Here is a 27,175-nt window from a genome sequence, read left to right on the forward strand (position 1 = left end):
ATTTCTCCGCCACCTCCCGAAACCAGGCGCACTGTCGCGCCCCAACCTCTACTGGAGACCAGCTGCATTTATATAGCGCCTTTAACATAGTAAAACAACAGAATTCAACCACGTAAGCAGCTGCTGGTCAAAGAGGGCGGTTTTAAGGAGAGTCTTAAATAAGTGGAGAGAGGCGGAGAGGTTTAGGGAGGGAGTTCCAGAGCCTGGGGCCCAGGCAACAGAAGGCACGGCCACCGATGGTGGAGCGATGGAAATCGGGGGGTGCTCAAGAGGGCAGAATTGGAGGAGCGCAGAGATCTCGGGGGAGGGAGTTACAGAGATAGGGAGGGGTGTAGGGGCTTGGAGGGGGTTACAGAGATAGGGAGGGGTGTAGGGGCTGGAGGAGGTTACAGAGATAGGGAGGGGTGTAGGGGCTGGAGGGGGTTACAGAGATAGGGAGGGGTGTAGGGGCTGGTGGGGGTTACAGAGATCAGGAGGGGTGTAGGGGCTGGTGGGGGTTACAGTGATAGGGAGGGGTGTAGGGGCTGGTGGGGGTTACAGGGATAGGGAGGGGTGTAGGGGCTGGTGGGGTTTACAGAGATCGGGAGGGGTGTAGGGGCTGGTGGGGGTTACAGTGATAGGGAGGGGTGTAGGGGCTGGTGGGGTTTACAGAGATCGGGAGGGGTGTAAGGGCTGGAGGAGGTTCCGGAGATAGGGAGGGGTGTAGGGGCTGGAGGAGGTTACGGAGATAGGGAGGGGTGTAAGGGCTGGAGGAGGTTACAGAGATAGGGAGGGGTGTAGTGGCTGGAGGAGGTTACAGAGATAGGGAGGGGGTGTAGGGGCTGGAGGAGGTTACAGAGATAGGGAGGGGTGTAGGGGCTGGTGGGGGTTACAGAGATCAGGAGGGGTGTAGGGGCTGGTGGGGGTTACAGTGATAGGGAGGGGTGTAGGGGCTGGTGGGGGTTACAGGGATAGGGAGGGGTGTAGGGGCTGGTGGGGTTTACAGAGATCGGGAGGGGTGTAGGGGCTGGTGGGGGTTACAGTGATAGGGAGGGGTGTAGGGGCTGGTGGGGGTTACAGGGATAGGGAGGTGTGTAGGGGCTGGTGGGGTTTACAGAGATCGGGAGGGGTGTAAGGGCTGGAGGAGGTTCCGGAGATAGGGAGGGGTGTAGGGGCTGGAGGAGGTTACGGAGATAGGGAGGGGTGTAGGGGCTTGAGGAGGTTACAGAGATAGGGAGGGGTGTAGGGGCTGGAGGAGGTTACGGAGATAGGGAGGGGTGTAAGGGCTGGAGGAGGTTACAGAGATAGGGAGGGGTGTAGGGGGCTGGAGGAGGTTACGGAGATAGGGAGGGGTGTAGGGGCTGGTGGGGGTTACAGAGATTGGGAGGGGTGTAGGGGCTGGAGGAGGTTACGGAGATAGGGAGGGGTGTAGGGGCTGGAGGAGGTTACAGAGATCGGGAGGGGCGTAGGGGCTGGAGGAGGTTACGGAGATAGGGAGGGGTGTAGGGGCTGGAGGAGGTTACAGAGATCGGGAGGTGTGTAGGGGCTGGAGGAGGTTACAGAGATCGGGAGGGGTGTAGGGGCTGGAGGAGGTTACGGAGATAGGGAGGGGTGTAGGGGCTGGAGGAGGTTACAGAGATCGGGAGGGGTGTAGGGGCTGGAGGAGGTTACGGAGATCGGGAGGGGTGTAGGGGCTGGAGGAGGTTACGGAGATTGGGAGGGGTGTAGGGGCTGGAGGAGGTTACAGAGATCGGGAGGGGTGTAGGGGCTGGAGGAGGTTACGGAGATAGGGAGGGGTGTAGGGGCTGGAGGAGGTTACAGAGATCGGGAGGGGTGTAGGGGCTGGAGGGGGTTACAGAGATAGGGAGGGGTGTAGGGGCTGGAGGAGGTTACAGAGATAGGGAGGGGTGTAGGGGCTGGAGGAGGTTACAGAGATCGGGATGGGTGTAGGGGCTGGAGGAGGTTACGGAGATAGGGAGGGGTGTAGGGGCTGGAGGAGGTTACGGAGAGTCAGAATTCAGCCGACTGCATTCGAAAAAGAAAATTGCCTCGGAGCTATTTTTCAAACCGTGACCTGCGCCAACACTGACAGGGTCAGGGGTCAAGGGGTCGCAAGAACAATTGACCAACACAGATGCGCTTTTGAGCCGGGGATTAAAGCAGGATTAACCGGTGTGGCGTCAGCAAAGCCCCCCCCAACTCCCCCGCCCCCCACCCCTCTCCTCGGCTTCCGCTGACTAGGCAGAACATATTGTGAGCCGTGCCGGGGAGGGCGGGAGGGCCTGGTCCCTCGCCCCTGGGCCTCACGCGCTTCACCTTCCAGAGAGTTCGCTTCAGAAATCCGAGCCCGGGCATTCCGCGATAAATTCAGGAGGGCAGGAGGGGGGGCGACGTGTGACCGGGCAGGCAGCCACTCACTCGCACAGAGAGAAGCCGAAGCGGACAGGAGTTGGAACACAAGGACGCGCGACATGCCAGGGGCGAAAGGTAATCCGTTCGCCCAGCGCCCCCCCCCGCCATTCCACACCCCGGGGGAGCGCACGAGGGATCGGCTTCCTTGGGAGGCGTACGGGCAGAAGGGACGGAATAAGCGTCCTTTCCCGGCCCTCGCCGGGTTTAACGCGGACGCCGTGCGCCGGGCTATTCGTCCAAGGGGGGCATCACTTCCGAGATTTGTGCCCCCATACCATCCACCCCAGCCTCCTTCCCTCGCCCAGGGGGCTCACACTCGGCCCCTAACTCGCAACGAGTCCCGTTCACTCCAACCTCGCCCCCACCTCCCTCCCCTGTGCTCGCTGACCCACAATGGCTCCCAGTCCGATTTTAAAATTCACATCCTTGTGTTCAAATCCTTCCATGGTCTCCTCCCTATCTCTGTCGAGGGAGCTTTACTCTGCATCTAACCCCGTGCTGTACCTGCCCTGGGAGTGTTTGATGGGACAGTGTAGAGGGAGCTTTACTCTGTATCTAACCCCCTGTACCTGCCCTGGGAGTGTTTGATGGGACAGTGTAGAGTGAGCTTTACTCTGTATCTAACCCCATGTACCTCCCCTGGGAGTGTTTGATGGGACAGTGTAGAGGGAGCTTTACTCTGTATCTAACCCCCTGTACCTGCCCTGGGAGTGTTTGATGGGACAGTGTAGAGGGAGCTTTACTCTGTATCTAACCCCGTGTTGTACCTGCCCTGGGAGTGTTTGATGGGACAGTGTAGAGGGAGCTTTACTCTGTATCTAACCCCATGTACCTACCCTGGGAGTGTTTGATGGGACAGTGTAGAGGGAGCTTTACTCTGTATCTAACCCTCTGTACCTGCCCTGGGAGTGTTTGATGAGACAGTGTAGAGGGAGCTTTACTCTGTATCTAACCCCCTGTACCTGCCCTGGGAGTGTTTGATGAGACAGTGTAGAGGGAGCTTCACTCTGTATCTAACCCCCTGTATCTGCCCTGGGAGTGTTTGATGGGACAGTGTAGAGGGAGCTTTACTCTGTATCTAACCCCCTGTACCTGCCCAGGGAGTGTTTGATGGGACAGTGTAGAGGGAGCTTTACTCTGTATCTAACCCCCTGTACCTGTCCTGGGAGTGTTTGATGGGACAGTGTAGAGGGAGCTTTACTCTGTATCTAACCCCCTGTACCTGCCCTGGGAGTGTTTGATGGGACAGTGTAGAGGGAGCTTTACTCTGTATCTAACCCGTGCTGTACCTGCCCTGGGAGTGTTTGATGGGATAGTGTAGAGGGAGCTTTACTCTGTATCTAACCCCCTGTACCTGCCCTGGGAGTGTTTGATGGGACAGTGTAGAGGGAGCTTTACTCTGTATCTAACCCCGTGCTGTACCTGCCCTGGGAGTGTTTGATGGGACAGTGTAGAGGGAGCTTTACTCTGTATCTAACCCCCTGTACCTGCCCTGGGAGTGTTTGATGGGACAGTGCAGAGATGACTTGTATTTATACATTGCACTATAAAAGGCACTCAGAAAAACTCGTCAGCACTGAATCAAAAGCATGGGGATTGCTGTGACTTTTGTTATGTCGGCAGACTTGTTTGTGCACGGTGAGATCTCACAAACATTCATGGGACATTGAATGCTGTATGTTTGATTCCGGCTGATAGCGTCTTTCCATCTGTTCTCCCATAGGAAATAAATCGGATAAGAAATCTTCCACTAAGGTAGGTTGTGAGAGTGATTCTGTCGCCCTCCCTGGTGGCTGTGGGTGAGGAGGTTACGCGTTCCGCCTGGTACTGAGTCACACGGAGCAGGAAATCGGCCTCGGTGCGTGCGGGGTCGAGTGAGGACGATTTTCAAATCCCCAAGTCGATCCCAGTGCCTCCTGCAGGCGGAGATCGGACCTGGGTGCACGCTCCCACATTCCGATAGCCCGACAACGTTCAACGTCAGGCTTCACCATGCACGGTGACGGGACGCGGTTCTGTGTCTGCGATTCCTGCCGCACGGTGCTTTACTCTGTATCTAACCCCCTGTACCTGCCCTGGGAGTGTTTGATGGGACAGTGTAGAGGGAGCTTTATTCTGTATCTAACCCCCTGTACCTGCCCTGGGAGTGTTTGATGGGACAGTGTAGAGGGAGCTTTACTCTGTAACTAACCCCCTGTACCTGCCCTGGGAGTGTTTGATGGGACAGTGTAGAGGGAGCTTTACTCTGTATCTAACCCCCTGTACCTGCCCTGGGAGTGTTTGATGGGACAGTGTAGAGGGAGCTTTACTCTGTATCTAACCCCCTGTACCTGCCCTGGGAGTGTTTGATGGGACAGTGTAGAGGGAGCTTTACTCTGTATCTAACCCCCTGTACCTGCCCTGGGAGTGTTTGATGGGACAGTGTAGAGGGAGCTTTACTCTGTATCTAACCCCCTGTACCTGCCCTGGGAGTGTTTGATGGGACAGTGTAGAGGGAGCTTTACTCTGTATCTAACCCCGTGCTGTACCTGCCCTGGGAGTGTTTGATGGGACAGTGTAGAGGGAGCTTTATTCTGTATCTAACCCCCTGTACCTGCCCTGGGAGTGTTTGATGGGACAGTGTAGAGGGAGCTTTACTCTGTATCTAACCCCCTGTACCTGCCCTGGGAGTGTTTGATGGGACAGTGTAGAGGGAGCTTTACTCTGTATCTAACCCCCTGTACCTGCCCTGGGAGTGTTTGATGGGGACAGTGCAGAGGGAGCTTTACTCTGTATCTAACCCTCTGTACCTGCCCTGGGAGTGTTTGATGGGACAGTGTAGAGGGAGCTTTACTCTGTATCTAACCCCCTGTACCTGCCCTGGGAGTGTTTGATGGGACAGTGTAGAGGGAGCTTTACTCTGTATCTAACCCTGTGCTGTACCTGCCCTGGGAGTTTTGATGGGACAGTGTAGAGGGAGCTTTACTCTGTATCTAACCCCGTGCTGTACCTGCCCTGGGAGTTTTGATGGGACAGTGTAGAGGGAGCTTTACTCTGTAACTAACCCCCTGTACCTGCCCTGGGAGTGTTTGATGGGACAGTGTAGAGGGAGCTTTACTCTGTATCTAACCCCCTGTACCTGCCCTAGGAGTGTTTGATAGGACAGTGTAGAGGGAGCTTTACTCTGTATCTAACCCCGTGCTGTACCTGCCCTGGGAGTTTTGATGGGACAGTGTAGAGGGAGCTTTACTCTGTATCTAACCCCGTGCTGTACCTGCCCTGGGAGTTTTGATGGGACAGTGTAGAGGGAGCTTTACTCTGTAACTAACCCCCTGTACCTGCCCTGGGAGTGTTTGATGGGACAGTGTAGAGGGAGCTTTACTCTGTATCTAACCCCCTGTACCTGCCCTGGGAGTGTTTGATAGGACAGTGTAGAGGGAGCTTTACTCTGTATCTAACCCCCTGTACCTGCCCTGGGAGTGTTTGATGGGACAGTGTAGAGGGAGCTTTACTCTGTATCTAACCCCGTGCTATACCTGCCCTGGGAGTTTTGATGGGACAGTGTAGAGGGAGCTTTACTCTGTAACTAACCCCCTGTACCTGCCCTGGGAGTGTTTGATGGGACAGTGTAGAGGGAACTTTACTCTGTATCTAACCCCCTGTACCTGCCCTGGGAGTGTTTGATGGGACAGTGTAGAGGGAGCTTTACTCTGTATCTAACCCCCTGTACCTGCCCTGGGAGTGTTTGATAGGACAGTGTAGAGGGAGCTTTACTCTGTATCTAACCCCGTGCTGTACCTGCCCTGGGAGTTTTGATGGGACAGTGTAGAGGGAGCTTTACTCTGTATCTAACCCCGTGCTGTACCTGCCCTGGGAGTTTTGATGGGACAGTGTAGAGGGAGCTTTACTCTGTATCTAACCCCCTGTACCTGCCCTGGGAGTGTTTGATGGGACAGTGTAGAGAGAGCTTTACTCTGTATCTAACCCCCTGTACCTGCCCTGGGAGTGTTTGATGGGACAGTGTAAAGGGAGCTTTACTCTGTATCTAACCCCCTGTACCTGCCCTGGGAGTGTTTGATAGGACAGTGTAGAGGGAGCTTTACTCTGTATCTAACCCCCTGTACCTGCCCTGGGAGTGTTTGATGGGACAGTGTAGAGGGAGCTTTACTCTGTATCTAACCCCGTGCTGTACCTGCCCTGGGAGTTTTGATGGGACAGTGTAGAGGGAGCTTTACTCTGTATCTAACCCCATGCTGTATCTGCCCTGGGAGTTTTGATGGGACAGTGTAGAGGGAGCTTTACTCTGTATCTAACCCCGTGCTGTACCTGCCCTGGGAGTGTTTGATGGGACAGTGTAAAGGGAGCTTTACTCTGTATCTAACCCCGTGCTGTACCTGCCCTGGGAATGTTTGATGGGACGAGGACAGTGATCAGAGCTGGCCCGGTTATCAGTAATTCTGCTACTGGGGTATTTCAATCATTGTTCATTTTTTTCCCAATCTTGCAGCAGGTTCCGAAGGAACAGCCAAAAAAAGGTGATCAGAAAGGCGAAGAGAAAAAGCAAGGAGGTGAGCACAATAAACCCGCACTGTCCCCGTCTGTGGCTCAGTGGGCAGCAACTCGCCTCCTCCTCACACTCCAGGGACATGAGCTCAAAAATCTAGTCTGACACTCCCAGTGCAGTACTGAGGGAGCGCCGCACTGCGCTGTCAGATGGACGGTACTGAGGGAGCGCCGCACTGTCGGAGGGGCGGTACTGAGGGAGCGTCACACTGTCGGAGGGGCGGTACTGAGGGAGCGCCGCACTGTCGGAGGGGCGGTACTGAGGGAGCGCCGTACTGTCGGAGGGGCAGTACTGAGGGAGCGCCGCACTGTCGGAGGGGCGGTACTGAGGGAGCGCCGCACTGTCGGAGGGGCAGTACTGAGGGAGCGTCACACTGTCGGAGGGGCGGTACTGAGGGAGCGCCGCACTGTCGGAGGGGGGGTACTGAGGGAGCGCCGCACTGCGCTGTCGGAGGTGCGGTACTGAGGGAGCGCCGCACTGTCGGAGGGGCAGTACTGAGGGAGCGTCACACTGTCGGAGGGGCAGTACTGAGGGAGCGCCGCACTGTCGGAGGGGCGGTACTGAGGGAGCACCGCACTGTCGGAGGGGCGGTACTGAGGGAGCGCCGCACTGTCGGAGGGGCGGTACTGAGGGAGTGTCGTACTGCGCTGTTGGAGGGGCGGTACTGAGGGAGCGCCGCACTGTCGGAGGGGCAGTACTGAGGGAGCGCCGCAGTGCGCTGTCGGAGGGGCGGTACTGAGGGAGCGCCGCACTGTCGGAGGGGCGGTACTGAGGGAATGCCGCACTGTCGGAGGGGCGGTACTGAGGGAGCACCGCTCTGTCGGAGGGGCGGTACTGAGGGAGCGCCGCACTGTCGGAGGGGCGGTACTGAGGGAGCGCCGTACTGCGCTGTCGGAGGGGCGGTACTGAGGGAGCACCGCTCTGTCGGAGGGGCAGTACTGAGGGAGCGCCGTACTGCGCTGTCGGAGGGGCGGTACTGAGGGAGCCCCGCACTGTCGGAGGGGCGGTACTGAGGGAGCGTCACACTGTCGGAGGGGCGGTACTGAGGGAGTGTCGTACTGCGCTGTTGGAGGGGCGGTACTGAGGGAGTGCCGCACTGTCGGAGGGGCAGTACTGAGGGAGCGCCGCACTGTCGGAGGGGCAGTACTGAGGGAGCGCCGCACTGTCGGAGGGGCAGTACTGAGGGAGTGTCGCACTGTTGGAGGGGCTGTATTTCGGATGAGACATTAAACCGAGGCCCCGTCTGCCCTCTCGGGAGGATGTAAAAGATCCCGGGGCCACTATTGGAAGAAGAGCAGGGGGAGTTCTCCCCGGTGTCCTGGGGCCAATATTTATCCCTCGACCAACATCACTAAAACAGACGATCCGGGTCATTATCACATCGCTGTGTGTGGGAGCTTGCTGTGCGCAAATTGGCGTTTCCCACATTGCAACAGGGAGCGCACTTCAATAAACGTACGTAATTGGGCTGTGAGCCGCTTTGAGGCTTCCTGAGGTCGTGAAAGGCGATGGAGAGCTGGGAGTCTCTCGGTTCTCCCGCCCGCGTCGCCGGTACCCGGGTGTTCGTGCATCGCCCGAGTGCTTGGGCGGGCAGCGATGTCGCGCGCAGACGTGTTGCCGACGCTAAACTCTCGCCCTCTTCCTCCCCCCCCCACCCCCCAACCACCGAGCAGAGCGCCCAAAGACCGAGGAACAGTAGCTGGCACAGCTTCCTGAAAATGGCGCTGGAAACGTTGCTGGGATCGTGTCGACGGAGGCGGAAGAGGACCAGAGCGTCCCGCGATCGCGCGGCCCGTTGAGGGCGCGCACGGCTCATCCCCTCGGTCAACAATGTACAGCTTAAATAAAGTGACCAAAGTCGGCCGACACAAGGCAGTGTGTGTGTGTGTGTGTCTCTCTCTCTCTCGTGTGTGTGTGTGTGTTGGCAGAATTCATTGCTACACGATTAGGTGCAAGGGACTTGGGTCTGTGCGATTCCCCCGCACGGTGACGGGACACGGGTCTGTGTGTGTGTGTGTGTGTGTGTGCGCAATTCCCCCGCACGGTGACGGAACGCGGGTCTGTGTGTGTGTGTGTGTGTGTGTGTGCGCGCAATTCCCCCGCACGGTGACGGAACGCGGGTGGGAGAGGGGTCTGGTTATAACCGGAGAATGCCGCGCGGTAAACGTACCAGGATCGGGTCCCTTGGCTCCGCAGACCTCCGAAGAAAGAGACAGACGCGGGCATATCCAAACGGTTCTGATATATTTGAGTATAAATACACCGAGATTTGGCAATGCAGAACAGCCTGTATAAAGGGCGAGGGAGAATGCAGTTTCTGCAAGGCACTGATCCCCTGATCTGGGGCGTTTCCGGCAAGGGAACTTCTTGCAGAAAAACGGTTTATAAAAAAGTGGCTTTATACAATGATAAGAACTTAAGAAATCGGAGCAGGAGTCGGCCATTCGGCCCCTCGAGCCTGCTCCGCCATTTAATACGACCATGGCTGATCCGATCATGGACTCAGCTCCACTTCCCTGCCCGCCCCCTTATCGGTTAAGAAACTGTCCATCTCTGTCTTAAATATATTCAATGTCCCGGCTTCCACAGCTCTCTGAGGCAGCGAGTTCCACAGATTTACAACCCTCCGAGAGAAGAAATTCCTCCTCATCTCAGTTTTAAATGGGCGGCCCCTTATTCTAAGACCATGCCCCCTAGTTCTAGTCTCCCCCATCAGTGGGAACATCCTCTCTGCATCCACCTTGTCGAGCCCCCCTCATAATCTGATACGTTTCGATAAGATCACCTCTTATTCTTCTGAACTCCGATGAGTAGAGGCCCAACCTCCTCAACCTTTCCTCATAAGTCAACCCCCTCATCCCCCGGAATCAACCGAGTGAACCTTCTCTGCACTGCCTCCAAAGCAAGTATATCCTTTCGTAAATATGGAAACCAAAACTGCACGCAGTACTCCAGCTGTGGCCTCACCAATACCCTGTATATCTGGAGCAAGACTTCCCTGCTTTTATACTCCATCCCCCTTTGCAATAAAGGCCAAGATACCATTGGCCTTCCTGATCACTTGCTGTACCTGCATACTATCCTTTTGTGTTCCATGCACAAGTAACCCCCAGGTCCCGCTGTACTGCGGCACTTTGTAATCTTTCTCCATTTAAATAATAACTTGCGACGAGGCGGGAGGGAATTCCGTCCAGCGAGGGGGGAGTGGGTCACGGCGATCAGACCCCTCCTCGTAGCTCACTAGACCCTCTCCCACCATTGCTCGCCCGACCCAGGTCACGGCAGTCGAGAGAGCGCGAAACAGAATTCCAAAAACCCGAGGCCCATTTTCCATCTCCCGGCATTGAGTTATAGGAGGCAGTCAGGCCCTTGGCAGGAGGAGAGGGCTGTGTTTGAGGGAGGGGGCGTGTGTTTGAAGGAGAGGACGAGGCAGCGGAGGGGAACGGAGGGTAGGAGATACAGGCCTGCGTTTGAGACGCCGATTAATAACCCCTTCATTCTGGGGTCGGCCGGAACACGACAGGGTTGAGCAGGAATCGCCTTTGCTCCCTCTACCCTCGGCTATTCCAACGTTTCTCCTGGCAGAACCTCTCGCGTTCCACCCTCCGGAACCATCACCTCGTCCAGAACTCACGCCGAGTCCCGCTCACCCAACACACCCTCGCCCAGGCTGGTGCCTCGCTGACCTACACTGGCTCCTGCACTAAAGTTCTCCATCCTCGTGTTCAAAGGACTCCCCTCCACCCTTGTAACCTCGCCCAGCGGCCCTCCGAGATAGGAACATAGAAAATAGGTGCAGGAGCAGGCCATTCGGCCCTTCGAGCCTGCACCACCATTCAACATGATCACGGCTGATCATTCCCTCAGTACCCCATTCCTGCTTTCTCTCCATACCCCTTGATCCCTTTAGCCGTAAGGGCCGCATCTAACTCCCTTTTGAATATATCCAACGAACTGGCCTCAACAACTCTCTGTGGTAGAGAATTCCACAGGTTCACAATTCTCTGGGTGAAGAAGTTTCTCCTCATCTCGGTCCTAAATGGCTTACCCCTTATCCTTAGACTGTGACCCCTGGTTCTGGACTTCCCCAACATCGGGAACATTCTTCCTGCATCTAACCTGTCCAAACCCATCAGAATTTTATATGTTTCTATGAGATCCCCTCTCATTCTTCTAAATCCCAGTGAGTATAAGCCCAGTCGATCCAGTCTTTCTTCATATGTCAGTCCTGCCCCCCTGACCATCCCTGATTATAATCGCTCCACCATTGGCCGTGCCTTCAGCTGCCTGGGCCCCCGAGCTCTGGAACTCCCTCCCTAAACCTTTCCTCTTTTAAGATGCTCCTTAAAACCGACCTGTGACCCAGCCTTTGGTCGCCTATCCCTAACATCTCCTTATGCAGCTCGGTGTCTGACTTACGCTCCTGTGAAGGGACTTGGGACCTTTCACTACAAGATCTCTGCGCTCCTCCAATCCTGCCCTCCTGACCATCCCTGATTATAATCGCTCCACCATCGGTGGCCGTGCCTTCTGTTGCCTGGGCCCCCCCCCCCGAGCTCTGGAACTCCCTCCCTAAACCTCTCCGCCTCTCTCTCCTCCTTCAAGACGCTCCGTAAAACTGACCACCGGCCCCAATATCTCCTTAGGCGACTTATCTCCTTACGTTAAATTTTGCGTCTGATAATCGGATGAGCGGAGTCAGGGGGCGGAGACGGGCGATGTTACGGAGGGTGGAAACAGGCGGGTTTAGTTACGCTGCGGGATGTGTGGGCCGCAATCCCAATTCAGGGTCAAATATGACCCCGAGGTCACGAACCGTGTGGTTCAGCCCGCAGACAGACGCTGGGGAGAGGGAGGGAGTTGGTGGCTAGGGAACGGGAAGAGATTGGGTTGTAATTATCAGCCTGGCCCTCCTTCCCACTGGGGGAGGGGTGGGGGGGCCTCCACAATGGTGTTTCTGCCAGGGGAGAGAAGGTGGGGGGGGGGGGGGGCTTTTAGCCAAATAGACACGCCCCCAGCCCACCGGGGAAGCATGTTCCTCGCTCAGTGTCGAATGCTCTCCCCACGGAAGATCTCAGCTATACTGGCTGCGCGAGGCGCAGACTGTGTACGCTCTCCAACGCGCTGGTTCCTCCAATCTGTGCACCGTTCTGGCCTCCGTGACCAAGGAACGGCACACTTGCCTCGGAGCTGGAGCAACGAGGGTTCGCCCGGGGGTGGGGGGCACGAACGATTTGTCCCACAAGCGGAGACCGAGGAGACTGGGCCCTGTGCGCTCTCTGGCGTCAAGAACGAGAGGCGATCTAACTCCCTTTTGAATATATCTAACGAACTGGCCCCAACAACTCTCTGTGGTAGAGAATTCCACAGGTTCACAACTCTCTGGGTGAAGAAGTTTCTCCTCATCTCGGTCCTAAATGGCTTACCCCTTATCCTTAGACTGTGACCCCCTGGTTCTGGACTTCCCCAACATCGGGAACATTCTTAATGCATCTAACCTGCCCAATCCCGTCAGAATTTTATATGTTACTATGAGATCCCCTCTCATTCTTCGAAATCCCAGTGAATATAAGCCTAGTCGATCCAGTCTTTCTTCATATGTCAGTCCTGCCATCCCGGGAATCAGTCTGGTGAACCTTCGCTGCACTCCCTCAATAGCAAGAATGTCCTTCCTCAGATTAGGAGACCAAAACTGTACACAATATTCCAGGTGTGGCCTCACCAAGGCCCTGTACAACTGCAGTAACACCTCCCTGCTCCTATACTCAAATCCTCTCGCTATGAAGGCCAACATGCCATCGAGGGATCGGGCGGGAAAGTGGAGTTGAGGTCGAAGATCAGCCGTGATCTTATTGAATGGCGGAGCTGGCTCAAGGGGCTGAACGGCCTCCTCCTGTTCCTAATATAACAGGCTCGAGGGGCTGAACGGCCTCCTCCTGTCCCTAATGTAACAGACTCGAGGGGCTGAAAGGCCTCCTCCTGTCCCTAATGTAACAGGCTCGAGGGGCTGAACGGCCTCCTCCTGTCCCTAATGTAACAGGCTCGAGGGGCTGAACGGCCTCCTCCTGTCCCTAATGTAACAGGCTCGAGGGGCTGAACGGCCTCCTCCTGTCCCTAATGTAACAGGCTCGAGGGGCTGAACGGCCTCCTGCTGCCCCAATAGGCTGCCTCCACAGCGTCTGGGGCTAATGTTGGAGATGGATGGGGGAGGGGGGTTAGACACTCGCGAGAGTGGCGAGGAAAAAAAAACCGTGGCTGCGGGAATTCCCGACGACAGATTTAAATTTGCGGGTTTCGTGATGGCGTTTCCGGGGGATTTTGGAGAGGGGAAAGTGTGGGCGATCCCGTCTTCCTTTTCAAAAAGAATTGCCGGGCAGGCAGAGGGGCCACGCAGTCGGTGGGACGAGTGCCCCCCCCACCCCCAACCCCCACAAGCCCCCGGCGGTGACATCACGGGGCCGAGTGTACCCCTCCCCGCCGGCGCTGGCTGCATTCCGGCCCCTCAGCCGAGCAGACGGTAGAAGACCCAGAGGCCGAAGGTTGTCCAGTGGCCTGCCCAGCCCAGCTCCTGCCACTTCAAGATGGTGGGGGACATTCCGTAGCCCTGCGGGAGGACGCGGAGAAAAGGGAACACGTTAACCATCGCCGTCTGGGGAAGCCCATCCCTGCCCTCCCCTTCTCTATTCACCGCCCAGCCACCCCGGGAACACACCGGCACAAACGGCTGCAGCAAAAGCGGCGTGGATCGCGGCCGGCTATTCGACTGCAGCCGGCATCGCGGGCAGGTCAATCCCGCCCCTCGCCCGAGGCTCCTTTGCAGCCGGAGCGGTACTCAAAGCCTCTCCTCCCCCTCCATCCCTACTCCCAAATCTGGGAGCGCAGTGGCCCCCCCCACCCATACCCCACCCTGGGCTATCAGCCGGTTGACAGGGAAACGGGACCTACGTGTGGGGGGGGGGGGGGGGGGAGGCGGGGGAACCTTGCCTGGCTTGTGCTGCGCACACGCCAGCCGAGACCCCGTTGCGTCCTGTCCCGCAGAGCGGATCGCGGCCGGCTATTCGACTGCAGTCGGCATCGCGGGCAGGTCACTCGGGTCTTGCCCGAGGCGCCTTTGCAGGCGGGCGTCACCGGGCGGTGGAGCGGGAACCTGAGCCACATCCCGGGCCACCCCACACCCACTACACCCAAATCCAGGGGCGTGGAGCATAACCAGTGACCCCCCCCCCCCCCCTCCCACACACCTCGCCTCCCTCACCTTGGGCTGGGATCAGCCAGTTGACAGGGGAAACGGGAGCCCCGGAGGGACCTTGCCTGGCCTGTGCTGCGCGGGTACGGACGGGCCCCGTACCGTTCTACAGAGCGGCCTGCGGCCGGCTATTCGACTGTGACGGGCCTCGCGGCCGGTCCTTGTCCACAGCCCAGCGCTCCATCGCAGGCAGACGAGACCAGTGGGTACATGAGGCTCAAGTCCTGAGGGGGGGTGGTACACACACACCACTGACCACGGACCCAAGGAACCCGCACACAGAGACTCCAGACTGCCCCCGCCACCCCTCCCACTCCCACTCCGTCCCTACCTGCTCCTCCACCTCTTCCTCCACGTCGATATCGAAGAACGAGCCCAGATAAGTCAGGTAGAAGATGCTGAGTAACCCGAATAGGACATTGGCCAGGCGAACCCCAACATTCTGCGGGAGACAGAAAGAGGCACACTGACTCTCACTGGGGTACAGTCCCACACACGCTGACTCTCACTGGGGTACAGGTCCCACACACACTGACTCTCACTGGGGTACAGTCCCACACACACTGACTCTCACTGGGGTACAGTCCCACACACACTGACTCTCACTGGGGTACAGGTCCCACACACACACTGACTCTCACTGGGGTACAGGTCCCACACACACACTGACTCTCACTGGGGTACGGGTCCCACACACACTGACTCTCACTGGGGTACGGGTCCCACACACACTGACTCTCACTGGGGTACGGGTCCCACACACACTGACTCTCACTGGGGTACGGGTCCCACACACACTGACTCTCACTGGGGTACAGTCCCACACACACTGACTCTCACTGGGGTACAGTCCCACACACACTGACTCTCACTGGGGTACAGTCCCACACACACTGACTCTCACTGGGGTACAGTCCCACACACACTGACTCTCACTGGGGTACAGTCCCACACACACTGACTCTCACTGGGGTACAGTCCCACACACACTGACTCTCACTGGGGTACAGTCCCACACACACTGACTCTCACTGGGGTACAGTCCCACACACACTGACTCTCACTGGGGTACGGGTCCCACACACACTGACTCTCACTGGGGTACAGGTCCCACACACACTGACTCTCACTGGGGTACAGTCCCACACACACTGACTCTCACTGGGGTACAGTCCCACACACACGGACTCTCACTGGGGTACGTGTCCCATATAACTCACCGTTTTATTGTGGTGGGAGCAGTTTGTTGGACACCTTCTGGAGAGGATACAGGCTCCGAATATTGCCGCCAATTTCTTTCTCAACACTGAAACAACAAAATCTTGCATTTATATAGCAGCTTAAACGCAGTATAAACGTCCCAAGGCGCATCACAGTAGCGCAAATCAGACAGAAATTCAACACCGAGCCACGTAGCGAGGTGCGAGATGTTGGCCTTTATTGCAAGAGGGATGGGCTACAAGAGCAAGGAAGTCCTGCTACAACTGTACAGGGCCCTGGTGTGACCACACCTGGAGTACTGTGCATGGTTCTGGTCTCCGTATCTCAGGAAGGATATACAGGCAACTCGTGATTAACTGCACACGGATACAACAGAAAACCACTGTAACGGGATTTAAAATTCTGTTGCTAAGTGAAAAGGCAGCTTCAAATAATTTGGGAAAAAAAATCGCCTTCCAAACACTGTGCTCATTTGTATTTGCTCATTTTCTCTCTACACACACACACTCTCTCTCTCTCTCTCTCTCTCTCCCTCTCCCACACACACTCGCTCCCTCTCTCCTTCTCCCACACACACTCGCTCCCTCTCTCCTTCTCCCACACACACTCGCTCCCTCTCTCCCTCCCTCCCTCTCCCACACACACTCGCTCCCTCTCCCACACACACTCGTTCCCTCTCCCACACACACTCGTTCCCTCTCTCCCTCTCCCACACACACTCGCTTCCTCTCTCCCTCTCCCACACACACTCGTTCCCTCTCTCCCTCTCCCACACACACTCGCTCCCTCTCTCCCTCTCCCACACACACTCGCTCCCTCTCTCCCTCTCCCACACACACTCGCTCCCTCTCTCCCTCCCTCTCCCACACACACTCGCTCCCTCTCTCCCTCCCTCTCCCACACACACTCGCTCCCTCTCTCCCTCTCCCACACACACTCGCTCCCTCTCTCCCTCTCCCACACACACTCGCTCCCTCTCTCCCTCTCCCACACACACTCGCTCCCTCTCTCCCTCTCCCACACACACTCGCTCCCTCTCTCCCTCTCCCACACACACTCGCTCCCTCTCTCCCTCTCCCACACACACACACACGCTAATCTGAGGAAGGACGTTCTTGCTTTTGAGGGAGTGCAGCGAAGGTTCACCAGACTGATTCCCGGGATGGCAGGACTGACATATGAGGAGAGACTGGATCGACTGGGCCTGTATTCACTGGAATTTAGAAGAATGAGAGGGGATCTCATAGAAACATATAAAATTCTGACGGGATTGGACAGGTTAGATGCAGGAAGAATGTTCCCGATGTTGGGGAAGTCCAGAACCAGGGGTCACAGTCTAAAGATAAGGGGGTAAGCCATTTAGGACCGAGATGAGGAGAAACTTCTTCACCCAGAGAATTGTGAACCTGTGGAATTCTCTACCACAGAGAGTTGTTGAGGCCAGTTCGTTAGATATATTCAAAAGGGAGTTAGATGTAGGCCTTACGGCTAAAGGGATCAAGGGGTATGGAGCGAAAGCAGGAAAGGGGTACTGAGGTGAATGATCAGCCATGATCATATTGAATGGTGGTGCAGGCTCGAAGGGCCGAATGGCCTGCTCCTGCACCTATTTAATATGTTTCTATGTTCACAAGACTCAATAAAACCCCAGCCGGTTGGGTTCGGGGGATCCACGATGGGGCAGACGGTTGTGAGCCTGGTGGATGAACCGGTAATGTATCGTGTGATTGTTAAACCTTTGGCTAATAAACCAACTAGTTCTCAATGGCAGTGTGCTGCTATGAATTCTTCAGCAAAGAGTCCACCAAGCAAATACGTTACAGGACTCTCGGGGAAATCGAGGGATCGGGCGGGAAAGTGGAGTTGAGGTGGATGATCAGCCGCGATCTCATTGAATGGCGGAGCGGGCTCGAGGGGCCAAATGGCCGACTCCCAATTCTTGCGTTGTCCAATGAGGGACCGGCGATCAAAAAGCTCGATCAAAGAGGGTGGGTTTTTAAGGAGCGTCTTAAAGAGGAGGAGAGCGAGAGAGGCTGGAGAGGTTTCGGGAGGGAGTTCCAGAGCTTGGGGCCCAGGCGGCTGAAGGCACGGCCACCGATGGTGGAGCGACAGAAAACGGGGGCTTACCGTGTTCGACGTACGTGATGAATCCGAGAGAGAAGAGAACAGCACCCAGGTGAAAACTGAGCCCCTGTGATGAAATTAAGCACATTAGTAAACCCCGCTGGAGGAAGATTTGGGGAGAGGAAAGTTATTCTGCTAATAACTGTGCTCCCAGATGGCTGAAACTGGCTTGACTGTGTTTTTAATGACCCAAAATGCTGTGCAAAGTCAAAAGCCGTTCTTCCTGGCTTTTAACAACCTCACAAGCTGCACAAGACTTGTCTGGGGGAACTGTGGGGACATAAGGACTGTCCGGGAGATCAGAGAATGAAAGACCCCATTCACCGCGAGAGATTCTCCCCCCGTTGTTTCAATGCGTACACGTTGGGCAGACATCCAGAAAAGAAACACGCTATAAAATGGCTGTCACACACGTGAGGTCGAGCTGCTGCAGTCAAGGGAACTGGTAACCTGGTTGGTTACCAAGAGAATCGGGGGGGGGGTTAAGTCTTACAATTGGTGACCATGGTCTGGTGTGATGTCTTGTAATCTCTTAGGGGCTAGGAAATTTTAACTGTTAAGAAGTCATCATCATCATCATAGGCAGTCCCTCGGGATCGAGGAAGACTCGCTTCCACTCTTAACAGGGGTCCTTAGGTGGCTGAACAGCCCAATACGGTAACTACAGTCCCTGTCACAGGTGGGACAGACAGTGGTTGAGGGAAGGGGAGGGTGGGACTGGTTTGCCGCACGCTCCTTCCGCTGCCTGCGCTTGGTTTCTGCACGCTCTCGGCGACGAGACTCGAGGTGCTCAGCGCCCCTCCCGGATGCACTCCCTCCACTTAGGGCGGGACTGGTCTTTGGGCCCAGGGACTCCCAGGTGTCGGTGGGGATGTTGCACTTTATCGGGGAGGCTTTGAGGGTGGTCCCTTGTAACGTTTCCTTTGCCCACCTTTGGCTCGTTTGCCCGTGAAGGAGTTCCGAGTAGAGCCCTCGCTTTGGGAGTCTCGTGTCTGGGGGACATGCGGACAATGTGGCCCTGCCCAGCGGAGCTGGTCGAGTGTGGTCACGTGGACCAATTCCCATACCCCGGGAGCCTCTCATCAACAAGAGCAGACATTGACGCCGAGATCCAACACCGCCTCCAGTGCGCCAGTGCAGCCTTCGGCCGCCTGAGGAAGAGTGTGTTCGAAGACCAGGCCCTCAAACCTACCACCCAGCTCATGGTCTACAGGGCTGTAGTGATACCCGCCCTCCTGTATGGCTCAGAGACACGGACCATGTACAGTAGACACCTCAAGTCGCTGGAGAAATACCACCAACGCTGTCTCCGCAAGATCCTGCAAATCCCTCGGGAGGACAGACGCACCAACATTAGCGTCCTCGACCAGGCCCAACATCCCCAGCATCGAAGTTCAGAAGAATATTAACAGGGAGAGGTTGGTGTGGGCCAACTACGATGCTATTGTAAATGGCTTGTATTTACTTGGATTATTTTAAGTAAAGATAACCCTGGATAAGGGCGGGAAAAATACATTCCCCCCCCCCCACCCCTGCCCCTCCCTTCGAGGCAAGCGGGTAAGGCCATACTGTCGGACAGTCCCTAACCCGAGGTCCTGAGGCAGAGAGATGGATACTCAAGCGGGTAAGGCCATACTGTCGGACGGTCCCTAACCCGAGGTCCTGAGGCAGAGAGATGGATACTCAAGCGGGTAAGGCCATACTGTCGGACAGTCCCTAACCCGAGGTCCTGAGGCAGAGAGATGGATACTCAAGCGGGTAAGGCCATACTGTCGGACAGTCCCTAACCCGAGGTCCTGAGGCAGAGAGATGGATACTCAAGCGGGTAAGGCCATACTGTCGGACAGTCCCTAACCCGAGGTCCTGAGGCAGAGAGATGGATACTCAAGCGGGTAAGGCCATACTGTCGGACAGTCCCTAACCCGAGGTCCTGAGGCAGAGAGATGGATACTCAAGCGGGTAAGGCCATACTGTCGGACAGTCCCTAACCCGAAGTCCTGAGGCAGAGAGATGGATACTCAAGCGGGTAAGGCCATACTGTCGGACAGTCCCTAACCCGAGGTCCTGAGGCAGAGAGATGGATACTCAAGCGGGTAAGGCCATACTGTCGGACGGTCCCTAACCCGAGGTCCTGAGGCACAGAGATGGATACTCACGTGTAGCAATGCACTGGCAGCGTAAGTGACCAGGATGGCCGGAAATGTCCCCAACGTCAGGGCACTTTTAAACACATCTGAGCGAGGGGGGAAAAAAAACAGCCGTTAGCAAGCAGAATTATTTATTTTTCTTAAACAAGTAAGAAACAGGAGCAGGAGTCGGCCATTCGGCCCCTCGAGCCTGCTCCGCCATTCGATACGATGGCGGTTGTGCGAGCCGTGACTGTGTCTGCAGGATATTCGAGTGTTGGAACTCTGGGACACCGGTAGGTCAGTCGGTATCCGGTGGCTGAACCGTGGATTGTCGGCCTCCCCCATCTCGGTTCATACAGGACCCCTCATTAACATTTGTGAGTGGTCGATAGCCGGTTACTGCCGGGGGCCCCAGGGGCAGCACGGGGCCCAGCCCACACACTGTGCGATATGTGGGCGCACTGGGCCCGTGCAGCAGAGCTGGTCTCCGGTCGTCCTGGTTAACCCTTGCCCCTGGACCCAGACCTCGCTCTGTCAGGCCCCGTGTGGTGGCTGGTGAGCAACGGTCACCCCACGTTAAAAAAATCCACCCACAGGGCATCCTCCCACCCTTCAGGATGTAGTTCGGGATCCGGAATATCGGGTCCTTCATTGAAACACCTGTGAACTCGTCCCTTTTTTGTCGCTTATAGGGACCGCCTATGACTGACTGGCTGATCCGATCTTGGGCTCAGCTCCACTTCCCCGCCCGCCCCTTCACTCCCTTATCGCTCAAAAATCTGCCTATCTCCGCCTTAAATATATTCAATGACCCAGCCCCACACAGCTCTCTGGGGCAGAGAATCCCACAGATTCACCAGAAGAAATTCCTCTCATCTCCGTCCTAAACGGGCGACCCCTTATTCTGAGGCTATGTGCCCCCCCTAGTTCTAGATTCCCCCCCACGAGGGGGAAACATCCTCTCTGCATCTACCCTGTCCGGTCCCCATCAGAATCTGATACGTTTCGAGAAGATCGCCTCTCATTCTTCTGAACTCCAATGGGTACAGGCCCAACCTGCTCAACCTTTCCTCATAAGTCAACCCCACTCATCTCAGGAATCGACCGAGTGAACCGTCTCTGAACTGCCTCCAATGGAAGTAATAACCCTCCTTAAGTAAGAGAGAGGGAATAATTGATCAATACGTACAGGTGTTGAGCCAGCGAGACATTGGCATGTTCCAGTTGGTAACGACCTCGACCATCGAACGGGGCAGTTCCACCTTCCAGGGCCTCGAAACCACCAGGTCCCTGAGCGAACAGATAGAAAACAGACAGCAGTGAGGCAGGGAGCACATCTTCAAAGCCCCCTCTCTAACGTCACCACGGTTTATTCCACGGCCTCCCGAACCCGCGACCTCGACCACCTCGAAGGTCAAGGGCGGCAGGTCCATGGGAACACCAACCACCTCCACGGTCCCCTCCCAGTCACACACACACCATCCCTCGACTTGGGAATATATCGGCCGTTCCTCCATCGTCGCTGGGTCACAATCCTGGAACTCCCTCCCCAACAGCACTGTGGGAGCACCTTCACCACACGGACTGCAGCGGTTCAAGAAGGAAGCTCACCACCACCTTCTCGACCCCGACATAATGAGCCGGAGTGGGGCTCGAACCCACAACCTTCATGACTTCATTTGAATAGCGCCTTTCGCGATGGCAGCGTGTCCCAAGGCGCCTCACAGACAATGAAGTACAATCGGAGGGCGCTCACTGTTGTAATGTGGGAAACGCCAATTGTCGCACAGCAAGCTCCCACACACAGCGATGTCATAATGACCCGGAGCGTCTGTTTTAGTGATGTTGGTCGAGGGATAAATATTGGCCCCAGGACACCGGGGAGAACTCCCCCTGCTCTTCTTCCAATAGTGGCCCCGGGATCTTTTACATCCGCCCGAGAGGGCAGACGGGGCCTCGGTTTAATGTCTCATCCCGAAATACAGCCCCTCCGACAGTGCGACGCTCCCTCAGTACCGCCCCTCCGACAGTGCGGGGCTCCCTCAGTACTGCCCCTCCGACAGTGCGGGGCTCCCTCAGTACTGCCCCTCCGACAGCGCAGTGCGGCGCTCCCTCAGTACCGCCCCTCCGACAGTGCGGCACTCCCTCAGTACTGCCCCTCCGACAGTGCGGCGCTCCCTCAGTACCGCCCCTCCGACAGTGCAGTACGGCGCTCCCTCAGTACTGCCCCTCCGACAGTGCGGGGCTCCCTCAGTACTGCCCCTCCGACAGTGCAGTACGGCGCTCCCTCAGTACTGCCCCTCCGACAGTGCGGGGCTTCCTCAGTACCGCCCCTCCGACAGTGCGGTGCTCCCTCAGTACTGCCCCTCCGACAGTGCAGTACGGCGCTCCCTCAGTACTGCCCCTCCGACAGTGCGGCACTCCCTCAGTAGTGCCCCTCCGACAGCGCGGGGCTCCCTCAGTACCGCCCCTCCGACAGTGCGGCGCTCCCTCAGTATTGCCCCTCCGACAGCGCAGTGCGGCGTTCCCTCAGCACTGCCCGCCATTGCGAGGCACGCACCTACCATTTGACGTGGTCCTTTTCCTCGGTGTAGCCTGCCCCTGCCAGGGTGGCCGTGGTCTCCGACAGGAACCCCACAAAGTAGTTGCTGAAGTGGAAGGAGACAGCGCTCTCATAGGCCCGAAGCCACCTGCGGGGAGAGCGGGCGTGACGTCAGCGGTGGGCAGGCAACCGATCCCCCACCACTCCCCATTCTGGGCCACCGCGCCCACTCCATACCGCCATTAACCCCAAGCTGCGCACCCGGAGAACCCGCGCAGAGAGTAAAGCCGCGCCACCTGCTGGCTGGAACCCGCCACTACACAATCAACGAGCAAGTTACTATTTAAATGGAGAAAGATTGCAAAGTGCCGCAGTACAGCGGGACCTGGGGGTTACTTGTGCATGAAACACAAAAGGATAGTATGCAGGTACAGCAAGTGATCAGGAAGGCCAATAGTATCTTGGCCTTTATTGCAAAGGGGGATGGAGTATAAAAGCAGGGAAGTCTTGCTCCAGTTATACAGGGTATTGGTGAGGCCACACCTGGAGTACTGCGTGCAGTTCTGGTCTCCGTATTTACCAAAGGACACACTTTGCTTTGGAGGCAGTTCAGAGAAGGTTCACTCGGTTGATTCCGGGGATGGTTCACTCGGTTGACTTATGAGGAAAGGTTGAGGAGGTTGGGCCTCTACTCATTGGAGTTCAGAAGAATGAGAGGTGATCTTATCGAAACGTATCAGATTATGAGGGGGGCTGGACAGGGTGGATGCAGAGAGGATGTTTCCACTGATGGGGGAGACTAGAACTAGGGGGCATGGTCTTAGAATAAGGGGCCGCCCATTTAAAACTGAGATGAGGAGGAATTTCTTCTCTCAGAGGGTTGTAAATCTGTGGAATTCGCTGCCTCAGAGAGCTGTGGAAGCCGGGACATTGAATATATTTAAGACAGAGATAGACAGTTTCTTAACCGATAAGGGGGCGGGCAGGGAAGTGGAGCTGAGTCCATGATCAGATCAGCCGCGATCGTATTAAATGGCGGAGCAGGCTCGAGGGGCCGAATGGCCGACTCCTGCTCCTATTTCTTACGTTCTTGTGTGACAGTTGACATAGCAATTTACACAGGACTACCCTCTCATCCCAGGGATCAGTCTGGTGAACATTCGTTGACCCACCTCCAAGGCAAGTATATCCTTCCTTAGATAAGGAGACCAAAACTGTGCACAGTGCTCCAGGTGCGGTCTCGCCAAGGCCCCTGTACAATTCGTGAGACATCACCCCAGTGTTAGCACCTCGACCGAACCCCATTCTGCCCCTCGCCCTCCCTTCCCGACAGAACAATGACCAACGCCAACAAGCGAGAGTCTAACCACCGCCCCTTGACACTCACCGGTATTCCCATCGCCCAATCCCCCCACCATCACCATCCTGGGGGTCACCATTGACCAGAAACTTCACTGGACCAGACACATAAATACTGTGGCCACAAGAGCGGGTCAGAGGCTGGGTATTCTGTGACCAGTGTCTCACCTCCCGACTCCCCAAAGCCTCTCCACCATCGACAAGCCACAAGTCAGGAGTGTGAGGGAACACTCCCCACTTGCCGGGATGGTGCAGCTCCAACAACACTCGAGACGCTCGACACCATCCGGGACAAAGCAGCCCCGCTCGATGGGCCACGCTCCCCACCACCTCCAACACTCACTCCCTCCACCACCTCCAACACTCACTCCCTCCACCACCTCCAACACTCACTCCCTCCACCACCTCCAACACTCACTCCCTCCACCACCTCCAACACTCACTCCCTCCACCACCTCCAACACTCACTCCCTCCACCACCTCCAACACTCACTCCCTCCACCACCTCCAACACTCACTCCCTCCACCACCTCCAACACTCACTCCCTCCACCACCGGCGCACCGTGGCTGCAGTGTGCACCGTCCACAAGATGCACCGCGGCAACTCGCCAAGGCTTCTCCGGCAGCACCTCCCGAACCCGCGGCCTCTACCCGCCTAGAAGGTCAAGGGCAGCAGGTCCATGGGAACACCACCCCCTCCACGTTCCCCTCCCAGTCACACACACCATCCCTCGACTTGGAAATATATCGGCCGTTCCTCCATCGTCGCTGGGTCCCAATCCTGGAACTCCCTCCCTAACAGCACTGTGGGAGCACCTTCACCACACGGACTGCAGCGGTTCAAGAAGGGGGCTCACCCCCACCTTCTCAAGGGGCAATTAGGGATGGGCAATAAACGCCGGCCTTGCCAGCGAGGCCCACAAGAGGGAGGGACGGAGAAGGAGAGGGGGGGAGGGACGGAGAGGGAGAGGGGGGGAGGGGGGAGGGGGGAGGGAAGGAAGGAGGGGAAGAGAGGGAAGGGCGGGAAGGAGGGAAGAAAGACTTGCATTCATATAGCGCCTTTCACCCACTCAGGATGTCCCAAAGCGCCTCACAGCCAATGAAGACATTTTTATTTAAGAATAAGGCGATTCCCCAAGAAAGGGTAAACACCATCACCTACCGGACCATCGATCCTCTGAGGAGATGCGGAGAGAGCGAAAGAGAGAGAGAGAGAGAGAGAAAGTAAGGCAGACGTACAGCCGCGAGAGTCAACATTCCCAGTACCGCCCCTCCGACAGTGCGGCGCTCCCTCAGTACTGCCCCTCCGACAGTGCGGCGCTCCCTCAGTACTGCCCCTCCGACAGTGCGGCGCTCCCTCAGTACTGCCCCTCCGACAGTGCGGCACTCCCTCAGTACCGCCCCTCCGACAGTGCGGCGCTCCCTCAGTACTGCCCCTCCGACAGTGCGGCGCTCCCTCAGTACTGCCCCTCCGACAGTGCGGCGCTCCCTCAGTACCGCCCCTCCGACAGTGCGGCACTCCCTCAGTACCGCCCCTCCGACAGTGCGGCGCTCCCTCAGTACTGCCCCTCCGACAGTGCGGCGCTCCCTCAGTACCGCCCCTCCGACAGTGCGGCGCTCCCTCGGTACCGCCCCTCCGACAGTGCGGCACTCCCTCGGTACCGCCCCTCCGACACTCCCTCTGTACTGCCCCTCCGACAGTGCGGCGCTCCCTCAGTACTGCCCCTCCGACAGTACGGCGCTCCCTCTGTACTGCCCCTCCGACAGTGCGGCACTCCCTCAGTACCGCCCCTCCGACAGTGCGGCGCTCCCTCAGTACCGCCCCTCCGACAGTGCGGCGCTCCCTCAGTACCGCCCCTCCGACAGTGCGGGGCTCCCTCAGTACCGCCCCTCCGACAGTGCGGCACTCCCTCAGTACCGCCCCTCCGACAGTGCGGCACTCCCTCAGTACCGCCCCTCCGACAGTGCGGTGCTCCCTCAGTACTGCCACTCCGACAGTGCGGTCCTCCCTCAGTACCGCCCCTCCGACAGTGCGGCGCTCCCTCGGTACCGCCCCTCCGACAGTGCGGCGCTCCCTCAGTACTGTCCCTCCGACAGTGCGGGGCTCCCTCAGTACTGCCCCTCCGACAGTACGGTGCTCCCTCAGTACCGCCCCTCCGACAGTACGGTGCTCCCTCAGTACTGCCCCTCCGACAGTGGGGCGCTCCCTCAGTACCGCCCCTCCGACAGTGCGGCGCTCCCTCAGTACCGCCCCTCCGACAGTGCGGCACTCCCTCAGTACTGCCCCTCCGACAGTGCGGCACTCCCTCAGTACTGCCCCTCCGACAGTGCGGCGCTCCCTCAGTACCGCCCCTCCGACAGTGCGGCACTCCCTCAGTACTGCCCCTCCGACAGTGCGGCACTCCCTCAGTACAGCCCCTCCGACACTGCGGCGCTCCCTCAGTACCGCCCCTCCGACAGTGCGGGGTCGCCCATTTAGGATGGAGATGAGGAGGAATTTCTTCTGGTGAATCTGTGGAATTCTCTGCCCCAGAGAGCTGTGGGGGGCTGGGTCACTGAATATATTTAAGGTGGAGATAGACAGATTTTTGAGCGATAAGGGAGTGAAGGGGCGGGCGGGGAAGTGGAGCTGAGTCCATGATCGGATCAGCCATGGTCGTATTAAATGGCGGAGCAGGTTCGAGGGGCCGAATGGCCGACTCCTGCTCCTGTTTCTGATGTTCTGGCGTTCCCCAGAGTGAGCCAAAGTGATTGGGAGCAGAGGAAGATCGGGAGGACTGAAGCACCCACCCTGAACGTTGCCAACATGATTCCTGCACTACCCCCGGAGGACAACAGTCACCAGTCACACCCAATCACCAAAACGGCCGATGGTGCAGCCACATTACCTGATTTTCCGTTTTTTCCTGTTCGGTAAGGCAGCATTTAGAATGAGAGAGAGAGAGAGAGAGAGAGAGGGCACTGTTAGGAGTAAACTTTGCATCGAAAGTTCGCAAATGGGAACCTGGCATTATGGTGCATCGGAGAACAGAGTCAACCCTCTCTATCTCCAAAACCTCCTCCAGCCCCTACACCCCTCTCTACCTCTGTAATCCCCTCCAGCCCCTACACCCCTCCCTACCTCTGTAATCCCCTCCAGCCCCTACACCCCTCCCTATCTCTGTAACCTCCTCCAGCCCCTACACCCCTCTCTATCTCTGTAACCTCCTCCAGCCCCTACACCCCTCCCTATCTCTGTAACCCCCTCCAGCCCCACTACCCCCGAGATGTCTGCGCTCCTCTAATTCTGCCCTCCTGACCATCCCTGATTATAATCGCTCCACCATCGGTGGCCGTGCCTTCAGCTGCCTGGGCCCCAAGCTCTGGAACTCCCTGCCTAAACCTCTCCGCCTCTCTCTCCTCCTTTAAGACGTTGACTATTTGCGATGTGGGGCTGGAGGAGGTTACAGAGATAGGGAGGGGTGTAGGGGCTGGAGGGGGTTACAGAGATAGGGAGGGGTGTAGGGGCTGGAGGGGGTTACAGAGATAGGGAGGGGTGTAGGGGCTGGAGGAGGTTACAGAGATAGGGAGGGGTGTAGGGGCTGGAGGGGGTTACAGAGATAGGGAGGGGTGTAGGGGC

At 57.2% G+C, this 27,175-nt stretch overlaps 1 protein-coding gene and 1 long non-coding RNA gene across 4 annotated transcripts in view; one reads left to right on the forward strand and one right to left on the reverse strand.

Moving 5' to 3' along the window:
* Window positions 1-4,109: 4,109 nt before the first annotated feature.
* LOC139243591 (uncharacterized) lies at window positions 4,110-8,805 on the forward strand. Its single transcript, XR_011589644.1, has 3 exons — window positions 4,110-4,146; window positions 6,878-6,938; window positions 8,608-8,805. It is a non-coding gene; the product is annotated as an uncharacterized lncRNA (long non-coding RNA).
* Window positions 8,806-9,161: 356 nt separating this feature from the next.
* LOC139243592 (protein-serine O-palmitoleoyltransferase porcupine-like) overlaps window positions 9,162-27,175 on the reverse strand; it is a 29,377-nt gene continuing 11,363 nt past the window's right edge. Inside the window, exons 6-14 of one of the 3 annotated variants that reach the window (XM_070870796.1) lie at window positions 26,445-26,462; window positions 24,719-24,733; window positions 22,219-22,344; window positions 20,844-20,944; window positions 19,682-19,758; window positions 17,529-17,592; window positions 15,401-15,486; window positions 14,512-14,622; window positions 9,162-13,538 (exon numbers count right to left, since the gene is read on the reverse strand). In XM_070870796.1, coding sequence (XP_070726897.1) covers window positions 13,437-13,538; window positions 14,512-14,622; window positions 15,401-15,486; window positions 17,529-17,592; window positions 19,682-19,758; window positions 20,844-20,944; window positions 22,219-22,344; window positions 24,719-24,733; window positions 26,445-26,462 — 700 coding nt within the window. In that variant the 3' untranslated portion in view covers window positions 9,162-13,436. The remainder of the gene's footprint in view (window positions 13,539-14,511; window positions 14,623-15,400; window positions 15,487-17,528; window positions 17,593-19,681; window positions 19,759-20,843; window positions 20,945-22,218; window positions 22,345-24,718; window positions 24,734-26,444; window positions 26,463-27,175) is intronic. The other 2 variants (XM_070870797.1, XM_070870798.1) reach the window with 2 other exon arrangements.

The sequence above is a fragment of the Pristiophorus japonicus genome, unplaced genomic scaffold (assembly GCF_044704955.1).
Source record: "Pristiophorus japonicus isolate sPriJap1 unplaced genomic scaffold, sPriJap1.hap1 HAP1_SCAFFOLD_1745, whole genome shotgun sequence".
Lineage (NCBI taxonomy): Eukaryota > Metazoa > Chordata > Chondrichthyes > Pristiophoridae > Pristiophorus > Pristiophorus japonicus.